At 45.5% G+C, this 14,968-nt stretch overlaps 1 protein-coding gene across 5 annotated transcripts in view; it reads right to left on the bottom strand.

Moving 5' to 3' along the window:
- CSMD2 (CUB and Sushi multiple domains 2) overlaps nucleotides 1-14,968 on the bottom strand; it is a 697,019-nt gene that overhangs the window by 43,095 nt on the left and 638,956 nt on the right. For all 5 annotated transcript variants that reach the window (XM_070468425.1, XM_070468426.1, XM_070468423.1 and 2 more), the window contains 2 exons: nucleotides 8,081-8,254; nucleotides 4,936-5,124 (listed from right to left, as the gene is read on the bottom strand). In XM_070468425.1, the coding sequence (XP_070324526.1) occupies nucleotides 4,936-5,124; nucleotides 8,081-8,254 (363 nt within the window). The remainder of the gene's footprint in view (nucleotides 1-4,935; nucleotides 5,125-8,080; nucleotides 8,255-14,968) is intronic.

Here is a 14,968-nt window from a genome sequence, read left to right as displayed (position 1 = left end):
TAAATGATAAAGAAATTCTAAAGGAAGTCTTTTAGGCTTGAAATGAAAGAACTTGAAGCCATCTGAAGAAATAAAGAACACTGGAAAAGGTAACCACATAAGTAAATACACAATACAGCATAAGCATATTTTTGTCTGTCCTCTATTTTCTTCCTGCTTGAGAAACTGCATAAAGCAATAATTAGAAACCTTTGTTGATAAGCACACAATGTATAAAGATGTAATTTGTATAACAATAACAACACAAAGGATATAGAGGTAGTGGAGCTATATAAGGACAGTGTTTTTGTATGCAATTGAAATTCAGTTGGTATTAATCCAAACTATGCTGCTATAGGTTAAGATGTTAATGGTAATTTCCAGAATAACCATTAAGAAAATAATTTAAAAAACACACAGCGAAAGAAAACAACAAAAATTTAAAATGGTACACCAAAAAAGATCTATTTAATGCAAAAGAAGCCAGCAAGAGAAGAATAGAGGACCAACAGAAAAGACATAAGGTACATAGAAAACAAATAGCAAAATGGAATATATAAAACCTACCTTATCAATCATCACATTAAGTGTGGATTAAACACGTGAAAGGCGGATATTAGCAAAGTGGATAAAAAACATGATTCAAGTATATTCTGTCTACAAATGACACACTTCAGAGCTGATGACACAAACAGACTTGAGAATAAAAAGGTGGCAAAATGATATATCATGGATGTAATAACCAAAACATAGCTGGAGTGGTTATCCTAATATCCAACATAATAGCCTTTAAGACAAAAACTGACTAGGCATAAGAACATTCTATAGTATAAAAAGACATTCTGTCAAGAAGATACACAATTATAAACATATATGCATCTAATAACATAGCCCCCAAATATATGAAGCAGAAACTAACAGAACTAAAGGGAGAAACAGACAAATCAGCAATAACAGCAGGAGTTCCCAACACCCCACTTTAAATCATGGTTCGAACAACCAGAATATGCATAGATCAACAAGGAAATATAATAAACAATACTATAAACCAACTAGACCTAACATCTGTAGGATGTTAGACTAGTCATCTGTAGGATACTCTGCCCAACAAGAGAAGAATAAACACTCTTCTCAAGTGCACATGAAACGTCATCTAGAATAAAGTGAAAATGAAAGTTGCTCAGTCATGTAAGACTCTTTGCGAACCCATGGACTATACAGTCTATGGAATTCTCCAGGCCAGAATACTGGAGTGGGTAGCCTTTCCCTTCTCTAGGAGATCTTCCTAACCCAGGGATTGAACCCTGGTCTCCTGCATTACAGGCAGATTCTTTACCAGTTGAGCTATGAGGGAAGCCTCATCTATCTACGGTAGACCATATGTTAATCCATAAAATAAATCTCCATAAACTTTAAAAGACTGAAATCATACCACATGTGTTCTGTAAGCAAAATGAAATGAAACAAGAAATCAACAAAAGAAGGAAATGTGGAAAATTCACAGATATATGGAAATTAAACAACACTCTCCTAAATAATCAGTAAGTCAAAGAATAAATCAGGGGAGTGATTAGAAAATACTTTGAGGTGAACAAAAGTAAAAAAATAGCGTTCCAAAACTTATGAGTTACAGTGAAACAGTGCTTGGAGAGAAATTTATAACTGTAAATGCCTACATTAAAAAGAATAAAAATATCAAATCAACGACCTAAACCTCCCCTCTAATAAACTAGAAAAAGAGAGGAAACTATACCCAAGTCAAATAGAAGAAAAGAAATTAAAAAGGCTAAAGCAAGGATAAACAAAACAGAGAAACAATAGAGAAAATAAACAAAATCTAACATTGGTCCTTTGAAAAGATCAAGAAAATTGACAAATGTGTCTAGTCTGATGTGTGTGTGTGTATAAGAGAGAGAGAGAGAGAGAGAAAGAGAGTGACAGAGAGAGAGAGAGAGGGGAGAGAGAGAGAGATACAGGGATGGGAAAGGAATCAAATTCTAACATCAGAAATGAAAGTGGGGATGTTACTACCAACTGAATTTACAGAAGCAAAAAGCATTATAGGAGAATACGATGAACATGAACAGTTATATACCAATAAATTAGATAAACTAAATGAAATGGAAAAATTTCTAGAAACACACAAACTACCAAAATCAACTCAAGAAGAAATGGAATATCTCAAAAGAATTATATCAAATAAATAGAATCAATCAATAATAAAAAATTTTTAACAAAGAAAAGTCCAGGGCCAGATGATTTACTGATGAATTCTATGAAAATTTTAAAGAAGAAATAATATCAGTCTTTCTGAAACTATTCCTAAAAATAGAAGAAAAGGGACAACTGCCAACTCATTCCATGAGGTCAGCATTGCTCTGATACCAAAGCCAAACATATCATAAGGAAAGAAAACTACAGACCAACATTCCTTATGAATGCAGTTGCAAAAATCCTCAACAAAAATACTAGCAAACCAAATCCAGTAGCACATTAAAATGAAATTTACCATGACCAAATGTGATTTGTTCTAAGAACACAAGAGTTGTTCAACACATGAAAATCAATCAATGTAATATACCATACTAATAGAATGAGGGGGAAGAAAGCACCACATGATCATCTCAATAGATGTAGAAAAGCCTTTTAAAAAACTCCAACACCCTTTCATGGGAAAAATGTCCAACAAACTAGGAGTAGAAGGGAATTTCCTCAATCTGATCAAGGAAATCTGCAAAAATCTCACAGCTAACATCATACTTAATGGTGAAAGAGTGAAAGCTTTTCTCCAAAGGCTAATTTTATTTGTATTCTCCAAATACAAGGATCTCAGCTGCCACTGCTGTACACAGGTGGTAGTTCATTTCCAACCCCAGATGATTTGTCAGTCATAAATGGGGCTGGATGGCCAGGGTGGAGTCCTCAGACAAGGGAAATACGGGCAGGTGAGTAGGTGAACCAGCCTCCTATCACACCTAGAGGCGCAGGGGCATAAGGAGATGGAGCCATTCTGACTGAGGGGCCAAAGTGTGCATGACCCACCACAGACAGGTGGACTGCAGAATGGCCTAACTCAACAGTCATCAGTCCCTCTGGACTGCATCTTCACCTCTGCTATTAGGAAGACAGAGGAGAGAGAGCAACCCACGGGGCTCATGGTTAGTGACAAGATGGGGCAGCAGGAGCCTAAGGAACTCTTTTTATCTTCAGGATGTGTGAGGCTAGCAACCTGATGTCAGGATTCTCAGTGCCTCCCTCATCCTTTTTTCCCCCGCATGTTGTCCCTGTATTTTCCCCTAATATCCTTTAAAGCAGTTATTGTTTTTTGAGCAGCTACTAACTAGGCACTTTTAATGGGTGTTCTCATTTAATCCTCTAATAATCCTATGCAATAGGCATTGCATCGATATAGACAAAGAAATGGAGGCTCTCAAATCACACAGCTTGTTTAGGGGCAGAGCCAGAATTCAAATCCAGGTCTGTCTGCCTCCAGGGTCTTTTGCATTTCCACTTCAATCCTTTAAAAAAGGGGGCTCATGTGATGTCTTTCTAGAAAATCAAGGAGGGAGTAAAATAGGAGACAGGTTTCCACTAGGCAGCCAGGACCCCTGAAGGAAGAGAATCTTGGAGACTGAAGGGGTCGGTGACAGCATTAGAGAGGAAAGGGAATAAGCCTGTAGCCAGGAGAGAGATTGAGACTCGGTGGGGCCTCTAACCCCATGTGTTAGTGGCTCAGTCGTGCCCAACTCTTTGTGACCCTGTGGACTGCAGCCCACCAGGCTTCTCTGTCCGTGGGATTCTCCAGGCAAGAATACTGGAGTGGGTTGCCATTCTCTTCTCCAGGGGATCTTCCTGACCCAGGGATCAAACCCAGGTCTCCTGCATTGCAGGCGGATTCTTCACTGTGTGAGCCTCCAGGGAAGCAAAGAGTTGGACACGAGTGAGTGCACACATACATACACACACACACACACACACACACAAACTAACCCAACAGGAGCCCAAGGTGGGCGCTGACATCCAGAGAGCAGCCCGAGTGACCATCACCGTGACCACACACACACACACACACACACACACACACACACAACTAACCCAACAGGAGCCCAAGGTGGGTGCTGACATCCAGAGAGCAGCCCGAGTGACCATCACTGTGACCACCACTGTGACCACACACACACACACACACACACACAACTAACCCAACAGGAGCCCAAGGTGGGTGCTGACATCCAGAGAGCAGCCTGAGTGACCATCACCGTGACCACACACACACACACACACACACACACACACACACACACAACTAACCCAACAGGAGCCCAAGGTGGGCGCTGACATCCAGAGAGCAGCCGGAGTGACCATCACCGTGACCACACACACACACACACACACACACACACACAACTAACCCAACAGGAGCCCAAGGTGGGCGCTGACATCCAGAGAGCAGCCCGAGTGACCATCACCGTGACCACCACTGTGACCACACACACACACACACACAACTAACCCAACAGGAGCCCAAGGTGGGCACTGACATCCAGAGAGCAGCCCGAGTGACCATCACCGTGACCACACACACACACACACACACAACTAACCCAACAGGAGCCCAAGGTGGGTGCTGACATCCAGAGAGCAGCCCGAGTGACCATCACTGTGACCACCACTGTGACCACACACACACACACACACACACACACACAACTAACCCAACAGGAGCCCAAGGTGGGCGCTGACATCCAGAGAGCAGCCGGAGTGACCATCACCGTGAACTAACCCAACAGGAGCCCAAGGTGGGCGCTGACATCCAGAGAGCAGCTGGAGTGACCATCACCGTGACCACACACACACACACACACACACACACACACACAGGGGGGCTGTCCTTTGACAGGGACCATCCTGTCACTGTGCTTGGGTGATCCCTGTGAGTAAATGATGTCCACTTACAGAGACACTGGGGCCGGGGGCGATCCCATGTGCCATCTCCCTGGCAGCTGAGCACTGGGGTGCCCAGCAGGTAGAATCCGTGGGTGCACTGGTAAGACACAGTCGTGCCGTAGCTGAACCTGTGTGGGCCGCCGGCGTGGATCTGACGAACGCTGTTTTCTAGGTGCCCAGGATCCGTACAGTTGATGACTGCAATGGAACAGGATGATTAAGTGCAGAGACCTGGACGGGGGGATTTTTTTGTTTTTAATGCTTTTAAATGGGAATTCAGAAGTCCAAACAGGAATGTATTCCCAGTAGAGCAAAATTTCCAGACCAAGAGAGGCTACACAGCAGATCCCGCCTGGGAAGCTGAGCTGGTCCTGAGGCTGCGGTACTCCCCTCACTGTGGCCACCTGGGTAAGGGCTCCATCCTTCTGGGTCCAGCTAGACATCACCCCCTGCAGAAGCCTCCCCCCTCCTCCCAGACTGGTGAGCCTCTGCCTCCTTGCTGGTCCTGGCATAAACCTCTATTGATAGGACTCCCTTGAGGGCAGGAATGCGCCCCTGTCTGTGAACCCATCCCCAGCACACTGTCTCCCACAGCAGAGCTGTGGAAAGGGCATGGGCTTCTCCAGAAACGATTTTAATCACTTTTATGAGTATTTCAGGGGGAGATTAATCCTCGGGGATCCATTTGACTTTTAAATGCCGAAATGGTGCCAAAGCAGCTTGCCAAAATCAGAGTGAGGTTTGAGAGTTATGACAATACTATTCGTAACCCATGATGTGAACTTTGACTTTCAAAACACTTTCATATCCATTATTTAACTTGAACTTCATATGAGTCGTATGAGGCAGGCAGGGTGAGTACTTGAAATCTCTGATGAGCTTTTAAAGTGTGAGCTATTTTTAACTTCTGATGACCCTCTCTGAGGCTAAGAGAGGTTGGAGACACAAAACAGCTAAGCTGCGTTCATTCATTCATGTTATTTACTGTGATATACTGAGTGTCAAGCATCATGCTGGGCAGGAAGGGAATGACAGAATTTATGGTCTGGAGTAGGGTTTCTCTACCTTGGCACTGCGGATATTTTGGGCTGACAATTATTTACGGTGTGGGCAGTCCCGTGCACTGGGGGATGTTTAACAGTATCTCTGGCCTCTGCCCACTAGACTCCAATAGAAACTCTCCAATTGAGACAACCAAAGACGTCTTTTGACATTTGTCCCGCATTGGGACAGGGGAGCGGGAAAATCATACCCCGTTAAGAACTGCTGGTCTAGAGAGAAAGGGACAAACCAGCAATGAAACTGTTTGGTTAAGTGCCCTGACGGGGCAGCAGAGAATGTTCTAGAAGCACAAAGCAGAGCCTGTAGCCCAGTGCAGGGGGCAGGGCAGGAGAGTCTCCCCAGGAGCAACCTTTAGGTTGGCTCTTGATGGCTGGGCAGAAGTCACCCGGACAAAGAAATGATGGGAGAGGACAGAGAAGGATGCATTTGGGGAAGCTGTGTCTGGTGCCCTGAGGGGCTGACAGGCACAGGGCACCTCTGAGGGAACAAAAGAGGCTCAGTGTGGCTGGGACCCAACGTAGGGGTGAGGCTGGGGGCCAAGCAAGTGGAGAAGAATGAGGCTGGATCGGAGGCTGGGCCAGGTCCCACGGGCCCGTAAACCAGCCATGGAGACTATTATTATCCTAAGGGCAGTGAGAAGTCTTGGGAGGTATTTTAAACAGGGAGTGACTTGATCAGATTCGTGCTTTTGGCAGGACATTCCGTCAGGAGAACAAGCTGGGGTGAGGGTGGGGAGCAGGACCAGAAGCCCCGATTTCTAAGATTTTACCCCAGTCTTCTGTTTTCCTAGCCCAGCTCTTGAGCACCGCACCCTGGGAAGGGGCTGGGGTTTGGGGAGCTGAAGTTACAGGACAGAACATGTCTGGGAGAGAGAGCACCGTTCTTGAGGAGAGGGGATCATGGGATAACCATACCCCAAAGCATCAGTCTCAACTCCTTCCTCCCTGGAGAGGTGATGGAAGCAGGGCACAACACAAGGTCATGGCAATTTCCCCTGCGTTCCCTGGATCCTTCTCTCATTCACAATGGCACCTTGAAGTGTTGAGCGGAATGTTATTTTAAGGTTAGTTGTGAATGTATCTTGATTGATTCTAAAGCATCATTTGAAAAATTTGGTCCTTTAATATTGATTACAAATAAATTGTGACACATTGCACAGCCAATCGCCATGTACCCTCAACAGTGGAGGAGAAACCATCACTGGAGGGAATCTAAGCCCTCACCCCTTACAGCTGTGAAGACTTGATCAACCTCCACACCAGGGCAGGGACTGCTCCTGTTCAGCCAGTCTGATCCTCCATTCAAACCTCAGCGAGCTTGCCAGGCCACTCGTGGGCAGAGGCAAATGGCCCCAAGGCCCTTCATCACTGGGTGTGTGCATGTGTGCTTAGCTGCTAAGTTGTGTCCAATCTGGGCTGCAGCCCACCGGACTCCTCTGTCCATGGGATTCTCCAGACAAGAATACTGGAGTGGGTTGCCATTTCCTCCTCCAGGGAATCTTCCAGACCCAAAGATCGAACCCGCATTTCCTGCATCTCCTGCATTGGCAAGCAGATTCTTCCCCATTGAGCCACCTGGGAAGCCCTTCACTGCTATGAACAGCCTGTAAAAGCTTCAGGGGCTATTTCCTAAATAGTCTGGGTGGGACTGGAATATCCTCCATGTCAGGTCTGCCTCTTGAGTCTTTAGTTTTTTCTCTTCTCCTCCTCTTCATCCCAACCCCTAGATTCTGCTTTGTATGTCTCATTTCAACCCTTCCTTTTTTTATTCTTTCATTAAGAATGGGGCTCTATATGATAATGATGAATTATCGGTTCTATGAAATGTAAACAAAAGACTGTTTTCCATTTCTGTTTTGAAGGATGAAATTTCCTTCGCTTTCTTTCTATAACCAGTGAAGATCTTTGACGTGGCTCTATGTGGGGGGAGGGAAATGCTCCATCTGTGACCCTTCTCTGCCCCACGTCTTCCCCGTTTGAGTCAATGTGGCTCCACGACAGAATCCCCTGACTTCCGCTCGTGGGTCACAGAGCACAGGTGGCAGCGGTACTGGGGGTCGGGATGTGGGGGTGGGGGACGAAGGGTGACTCACTTCGACAGGTGGGCAGCACGTCACTCCACTGCCCACTGGCCAGGCACTGGGATCGAGCGGCCCCCTCAGCCACATAGCCCGGGTTGCAGACAAACTTGACCACGTCGTTGAGGTTGAACTGGCTGCCCTGGGTGAGGCCGTTGATTGGGTTGCCTGGGTGTCCACAGGTAATTGCTGCAATCAAAAGAGACGAGAGGTCAGCCCTCCTGCTGCCCCCATCCCCAAGTCTGTCCTCTCCTCACCTGGCCTCTCTCATGCCCAGCAGCGAAGCACAGCCCTAGGTCTGACTTTAGTCTCTTTTGCAACAAGACTCTTTTTGTGAAGTCAGCATGGGGACAGCCCCTTTTCCTTGAAGGCGTGTCCACAGCGTGGACCACTTGAGGGAAGTTGTTCGAGGACCATGGAGCATTAGGGTGTATCATCCTTCTCCTTCGCCCAGGCAGCCGGTCCTGCCTCAGTTCCTCTCCCAGATCCCTTCAGCTACTCATCTCCATTCTTTGCCAGATACCCTGGTGACTACCCTTCCGAGGAGTCAGACTAGCCTAAGTTCCTGGGCCAGTCTTGATGGAGCCAGAGTCAGTACAAACCACATCTGTGCGGAGGGAATGGTCCCCCAACAGACCCGCGGGCATCAGAGTTCTTAGGTGGGCACAGTCCCTCCCCTACTCCTCCCACGTGAGGGGAGTTCAGCTCATGGACTTCCTGGCCTTTCTCTGTGCTCTTCTCTATCCTGCCTGGGGTAACCAGAAGCGGCCCCTCTGTGCAGTTTGGGAAGGACGAAGGCTCAGCCCTGCCTTCCTCCTCTTGAGACGGGCAGCCTGCAGGCTGCGAGGCTCCCCTGCCAACCCTCCAGCAGAGGCAGGGTCTCCCCTGACTTCCCCTCCCTCTGCAATGGAGTCATGCTCAACTCAGGGCGGTGCTGCTCTGACTGTGTCTGAATCCACCCCACCTGGGGTTTATTCAGCAAATTCCATTCGGCTCTCATATTAAGCTACGACTCCAACTGAGCCTTCACCGGGAGTAAAGGCGGTATCTTGGTGTCCACACGTGACTGTTTCATTGTGTAATCTGTTCAGCCCTGGGCAGGGAAGGGGGAGAATGCTTTGGTGTCTGCAGGGCTCAGGCTCACCTCCTCCTCTCAGGAGTGGAGTTCACTCCACCAGTGGCACTGGTCTCTTTGACTTTTCTTGAATGTACTAAACAAGGTCCTGCCCCAGAGCCTTTGGACTAGCTTCCTCTTGGCTGAAACATTCCTTGGCCTCTGCCCTCAGGTCTCCCCTCAAATGTCACCATAGCAGTGAGCCTTCCATTACAACCAGATAAACGACCACCCAGCACCGCTGAATCTTCTTGCCCTGCTTGCTTTTCTATACAGCAATTCGCCCAATCTGAGCACACTTTTTCACTCATTGCTAATCTTTCTCCACCTGAATGGAAGCTCCCTGGGGCAGGGACTCTGTTCCCTTCCTTGCTATGTCTTCTGTGTCTGCACCGGTGCCTGACAAATAGGAAGTTGTTGTTTAGTTGCTAAGTTGTGGCCAGTTCTTTTGTGAACCCATGGACTGTAGTTGGCCAGGCTCCAACTACATGGGATTTCCCAGGTAAGAATATTGCAAGAAGTCCATGGGATTTCCCAGGCAAGAATATTGGAGTGGGTTGCCATTTCCTTCTCCAGGGAATCTTCCAGACTCAGGGATCGAACCCGCGTCTCCTGCATTGGCAGGCGGATTCTTTACCGCTGAGCCACCAGGGACATACAGGAAGACCTTGATAAATAATTGCAGAATGAAAAAAAAAATTGCAGAGTGAACTAACAAATGAGTGAGTCATGAACGGATAGATGCCTGGCTTTTGCTTTGCTCCCGAGTCCTTGGTTCTATTTACTACCTGCCCAGTACCTAGTTTCTTTGGGTTGAAATCCAACTTGATGCTTTTGAGGCCTCCCCCCTTGGTTCTGGGTTTTCAGCTGTGAGAGGCTGAGGAACCATGAGGAATGCTTTCTTATCCCAACACTTGGATTTATGAGGACCCCACCCCAAACCTGGGGCTTCCCAGATGGCTTAGTAGTAAAGATTCCTCCTGCCAATGCAGGAGATGCAGAAGATGCATGTTTGATCCCTGGGTCAGGAAGATCCCCTGGAGGAGGAAATGGCAACCCACTCCAGTATTCTTGCCTGAAAAATCCCAAGGATGGTGGAGCCTGGTGGGCTACAGTCCCTGGGGTCACAAAGAGCTGGACACAACTTAGAGACTAGACGACAACACCCCAAACCCAAATGGTATGGATGGAGGTCAGGGAACAAGAGTAAGTAGGACCCAGTTCTTGCTGTGGACACCTCTGCTATCTCTCTGGGCCAGTTCTCTTTTATAAATCTCAACAGTAGTATCCTTGACTCTAGCAGAGAGTGCTGGGCAGAGCAGGGGACAAGCTGTTAACGGGCTACGGGCGTTCTGGACAGCCTGGTGTGGTGGGATGAGAACGGATGAGGAGGCCAGCAGACCAGATTTACAACTCAGCTCTGTCCTTTTCTTTCTTTGGGCACCTCAGTCTGAGCCTCAGTTCCTATATCTGTAAAGTAAGAATTTCAATATGCATTGAACAGGGTTGCTTTGAAAACAGATCCATACTTTTGCTCTTCATTAAATATTTACTGGATGCCTCCTAAGTGCAAGGCACACTGCCATGCATACTGATGAAACGCGAGGAGCTCGGGAGCTCATTTCTCAGCCTAGTGGGAGAGCAGGCAGGGGTGTAGACTGTCACATCACCGTGGCTGGTGCTGAAACAGGCTTCCGGGGTGGGCACCTACCCTCCACCGGGGAGGGAGTGGTTAAGGAGGGACCCCAGAGAGTATGGCATACCCTCAGCTGGATCTCAAGGCTGAGCAGGATTTTCCAAGTCAGTGAAGTGGTGAGAGAGTGGAGGGAAGCTTCAGAGGGCCTGTGAATGCCCTGAAATTTTATGCAAAATATGGGGTGGTTCTGATCAGCTTGGGAGAAGATGCACTGTTCTTACCAGACTTACAAAAAAGGTCATGACTTGCCTCCCCAAAGGCTAAAATACCACTTGTATAAAGTTAGAGGAGAGGGCTGAGGGCTAAACCTAGCAAAACCCACAAGAGGTGGGAGTGTCCAGGCCCGTGGGGACAGTTCATGACTTATCAGATGTCCCAGGGAGCTGTTTCTCTGGGGAGCCCTGACAGACTCAGACACAAGGGGAGAAGGGGAACACACTAATGGGAAAGAAGGGGTCCTGCTGGGCTGGGGCTTGTAACTAGACCTTGAACAGATGCGCCAGCAGACCCAGATTTCCTGAGGGCCAAGACCATGGCACATTCAACTCATCTTTATGCACAACACCATACACGCACCTGGCACGAAGTAGGTGCTAAGGAAAGGTTTGCTGGATTTGGTCTTATAGGCTGAGGTAAATTAACAGAAAATGAAGGTGCGTAGTTCAGAGGAGAGAACTGAAAACAGACTAAGCTCATGAAGAAGGCAGAAGGGAAGGTGATCCAGGGACTCATGGAGTGATTAGCCTTAGGCTTGGAGAGAGACTTCTAGATAGGAGGTGAGGGGCAAGGATGAAGGCGGACAAGGACAGATGGACATGTGGAGGGGAAGCAGGAAGTGGAAGGGGCTACTGTTTGATGGCTTCTGTTCTCTCTGCACAGGAGAAAGTGAGATTATATCATTCGCTAAGAATTATTGGGGTCTATATGCTTTACTGCACTTAATCCTTACAATCCCGTGAGGTAGGCACCATCATTATCCTTTTAGGAAAAAAGAGGTTCAGAGGAGTCTGGGGACTTGTCCAAGGGGCACAGTTTCTAAGTGACCCATCTGAGTTCTGAACCTGGATTCTCTGCTTTCAGGCCATCCTCACTATGTGTTTTAACTATTTGCTGAAAATATAGCAAATGTTATCTCTGAGTAGGTAGACTATGGGTCTTCAGAAAGTAGGTGAGATTATGAAATAGCTGTGTGGGGAACAGACAAGGTCGCTGACTGAGGAAGTGTAGACAGGCAGCTGGAAAGTTCTGAGTCTGGTTGATATTGTAAACCTTGAATTCATAGGTGACGGCATCTAACATGGTACTTGCCACAGAGCAGTTGCTTATAAATGTCCTGTTACTTTTGCCTTCCTACCCCAGATACTTCTGAAATCTCTGTCCTTCGGGAGAGAATGGAGCTTGCTACAAAAGATCTTGGATTCTGTGATGTAGCAGGGCAGTGGTACATCACCCGCCGCACCACCATCACGGTCCTCTTCACAATAGCAACAGCAGCATCTGACCATTTCACACGTATTCCCTCATTTAATCCTCGCAATAGTCTGAGGTACCTGCTTTTCATAAGTGAGGAAACAGACCTGGTGAGATAAGCTACCTTATCTAACATCACACAGCAACGTGCTATGTAGTGGTCGATCTGGAACTCAAACCCAGGCAATCTAGGTCTAGGGTCCAAGTGTCCAACTGCTCGACTCTGCAGTCTTTTCTGGACCAGGCGTAAAATTAACTATCTTAGGTTCAGCAGACATCTTCCATTAATTCAGAATCCAGCATTCTCTATTACTTGTAACTCAAATCTTTTCACATGTGAAATGTGCCAATTTCTTGAAGGCATCTGAATTTGCATTTCCTGGATAAAACCAAATATGTTTTGTTTAGAGACATCTACAAGACTGACTAAATGTAGATAGGTCTTCCTTTCTCTAAATCCAGTACTTAAGAAGCTATTAAGACTAATTTTCATGCATTGTTTATTAAGTCTCACTATTTCATTACTCCATCTCACATATGAAAAGCAAAGTGAAGAAGAATTAAAAACAAAAGCCTGCCTTAGAAAAATTAAGACCAAAACACTGCACTTTACATAAAGGCTCACTTTATGGAACTTTAGAAAGTGAAAAATTTTCCAAATTACTTCCAGGCTAATTAGAATACCAGTGGCCATCTAAATCCAAAAATGCAGAGTAACAAGAAGAAATAAAACCGTAGAAAGCCCAGGCCTGCAGCATAACTAGAAGACAGAGAATGCTATAAACTTTAACTTACATTAAGTAGAAAAATAAACACTAAACCTGGGCAGAACTATTTCTCATGCTTCTGTTGCAAGGCTGTACGGAAAGGAGACGAGAGAAGCAGAGGAATACTGCTCCAAAGTCACTGCTAGAAAGAGAAAGCCCATTTTAAATGTGAACATACTGAAAAATGATCCGGGTATGTCAGTGTACCAACTATAGGAAAGAAACACAAACGTTTACAACCTTTTTTGAATACCAATACCTAAGGAAATGAAAAAAAGAGCAAAGCAAAGCAAAAAAAAAAAAAAGCAAAGAAAACACATCATACAGAGAAAAAGATATTTTACACATAATAATTAAACAAAATTAAAACCAAACATATAAATAATAATATATGTGAATGAATTTGACTAACCTGTTAAGACAAAAGGATTTTCAAATTGACTGGGAAGGCAAGGTCCAACTCTGTGATATATACGAGAGGCCCATCTAATTTGAGTGATTCAGAAAGGCTAAAATAAAGGGATGGTTAAAGGCAAACTAGGCAAATGGGAGAGGGATGAAAGTAGAGAGTGTAAGCCTAATGGTATTAGGCACAGTACAATTCAAGCTAGAAAATATTAAAGTGATAATGAAGACATTTTTAAAGGCTAAAACCACAATATTCAATGTAGATATAACAGTTATGAATATCTATGTGCCAAATAACACGGTAATTATCCTTATGTAACACAAACTATGGGAAATACAAGGAAAAGTAAATAGAAGAACACTAATATGGAGCCAGGCTTCAACAGTATGTGAACTGTGAACTTCCAGATGTTCAAGCTGGATTTAGAAAAGGCAGAGGAACCAGAGATCAAATTGCCAACATCTGTTGGATCATCGAAAAAGCAGGAGAAGTTCCAGAAAAACATCTACTTCTGCTTTATTGACTATGCCAAAGACTCTGACTGTGGATCACAACAAACTGTGGAAAATTCTTAAAGAGATGGGAATACCAAACCACCTTATCTGCCTCCTGAGAAATCTGTATGCAGGTCAAGAAGCAACAGTTACAACCAGACATGGAATAACAGACTGGTTTCAAATCAGAAAAGGAATATGTCAAGGAGTACGTGATACTGTCACCCTGCTTATTTAACTTCTATGCAGAGTACATCATGTGAAATACCAGGCTAGATGAAGCACAAGCTGGGATCAAGACTTCTGGGAGAAATATCAATAACCTCAGATATGCAGATGACACCAGCCTTACGGCAGAAAGTGAAGAACAGAGTCTCTTGATGAAAGTGAAAGACGAGAGTAAAAAAGTTGGCTTAAAACTCAACATACAGAAAACTAAGATCAAGGCACCCAGTCCCAGCATTTCATGGCACATAGACGGGGAAACGATGGAAACAGTGACAGAATTTTTTTGGGGCTCAAAATCACTGCAGATGGTGACTACAGCCATGAAACTAAAAGACGCTTGCTCTTTGAAAGAAAAGCTATGACCAACCTAGACAGCATGTTAAAAAGCAGAGACATTACTTTGCCAACAAATGGCTGTCTAGTCAAAGCTACGGTTTTTTCTGTAGTCATGTATGGATGTGAGAGTTGGATGATAAAGAGAGCTCAGTGCCGAAGAATTGATGCTTTTGAATTGTGTTGTTGGAGAAGACTCTTGAAAGTCCCTTGGACTGCAAGAAGATCCAATCAGTCCATCCTAAAGGAAATCAGTCCTGAATATTCATTGGAAGGACTGATGCTGAAGCTGAAACTCCAATACTTCGGCCACCTGATGCAAAGAACTGACTCATTGGAAAAGTCCCTGATGGTGGGAAAGATTGAAGGCAGGAGGAGAAGGGGATGACCGA

This window comes from Odocoileus virginianus, chromosome 5 (genome assembly GCF_023699985.2).
Source record: "Odocoileus virginianus isolate 20LAN1187 ecotype Illinois chromosome 5, Ovbor_1.2, whole genome shotgun sequence".
NCBI lineage: Eukaryota > Metazoa > Chordata > Mammalia > Artiodactyla > Cervidae > Odocoileus > Odocoileus virginianus.
Note: the sequence above shows the minus strand (reverse complement) of the source record. Positions and strands in the feature narration are given on the sequence as shown.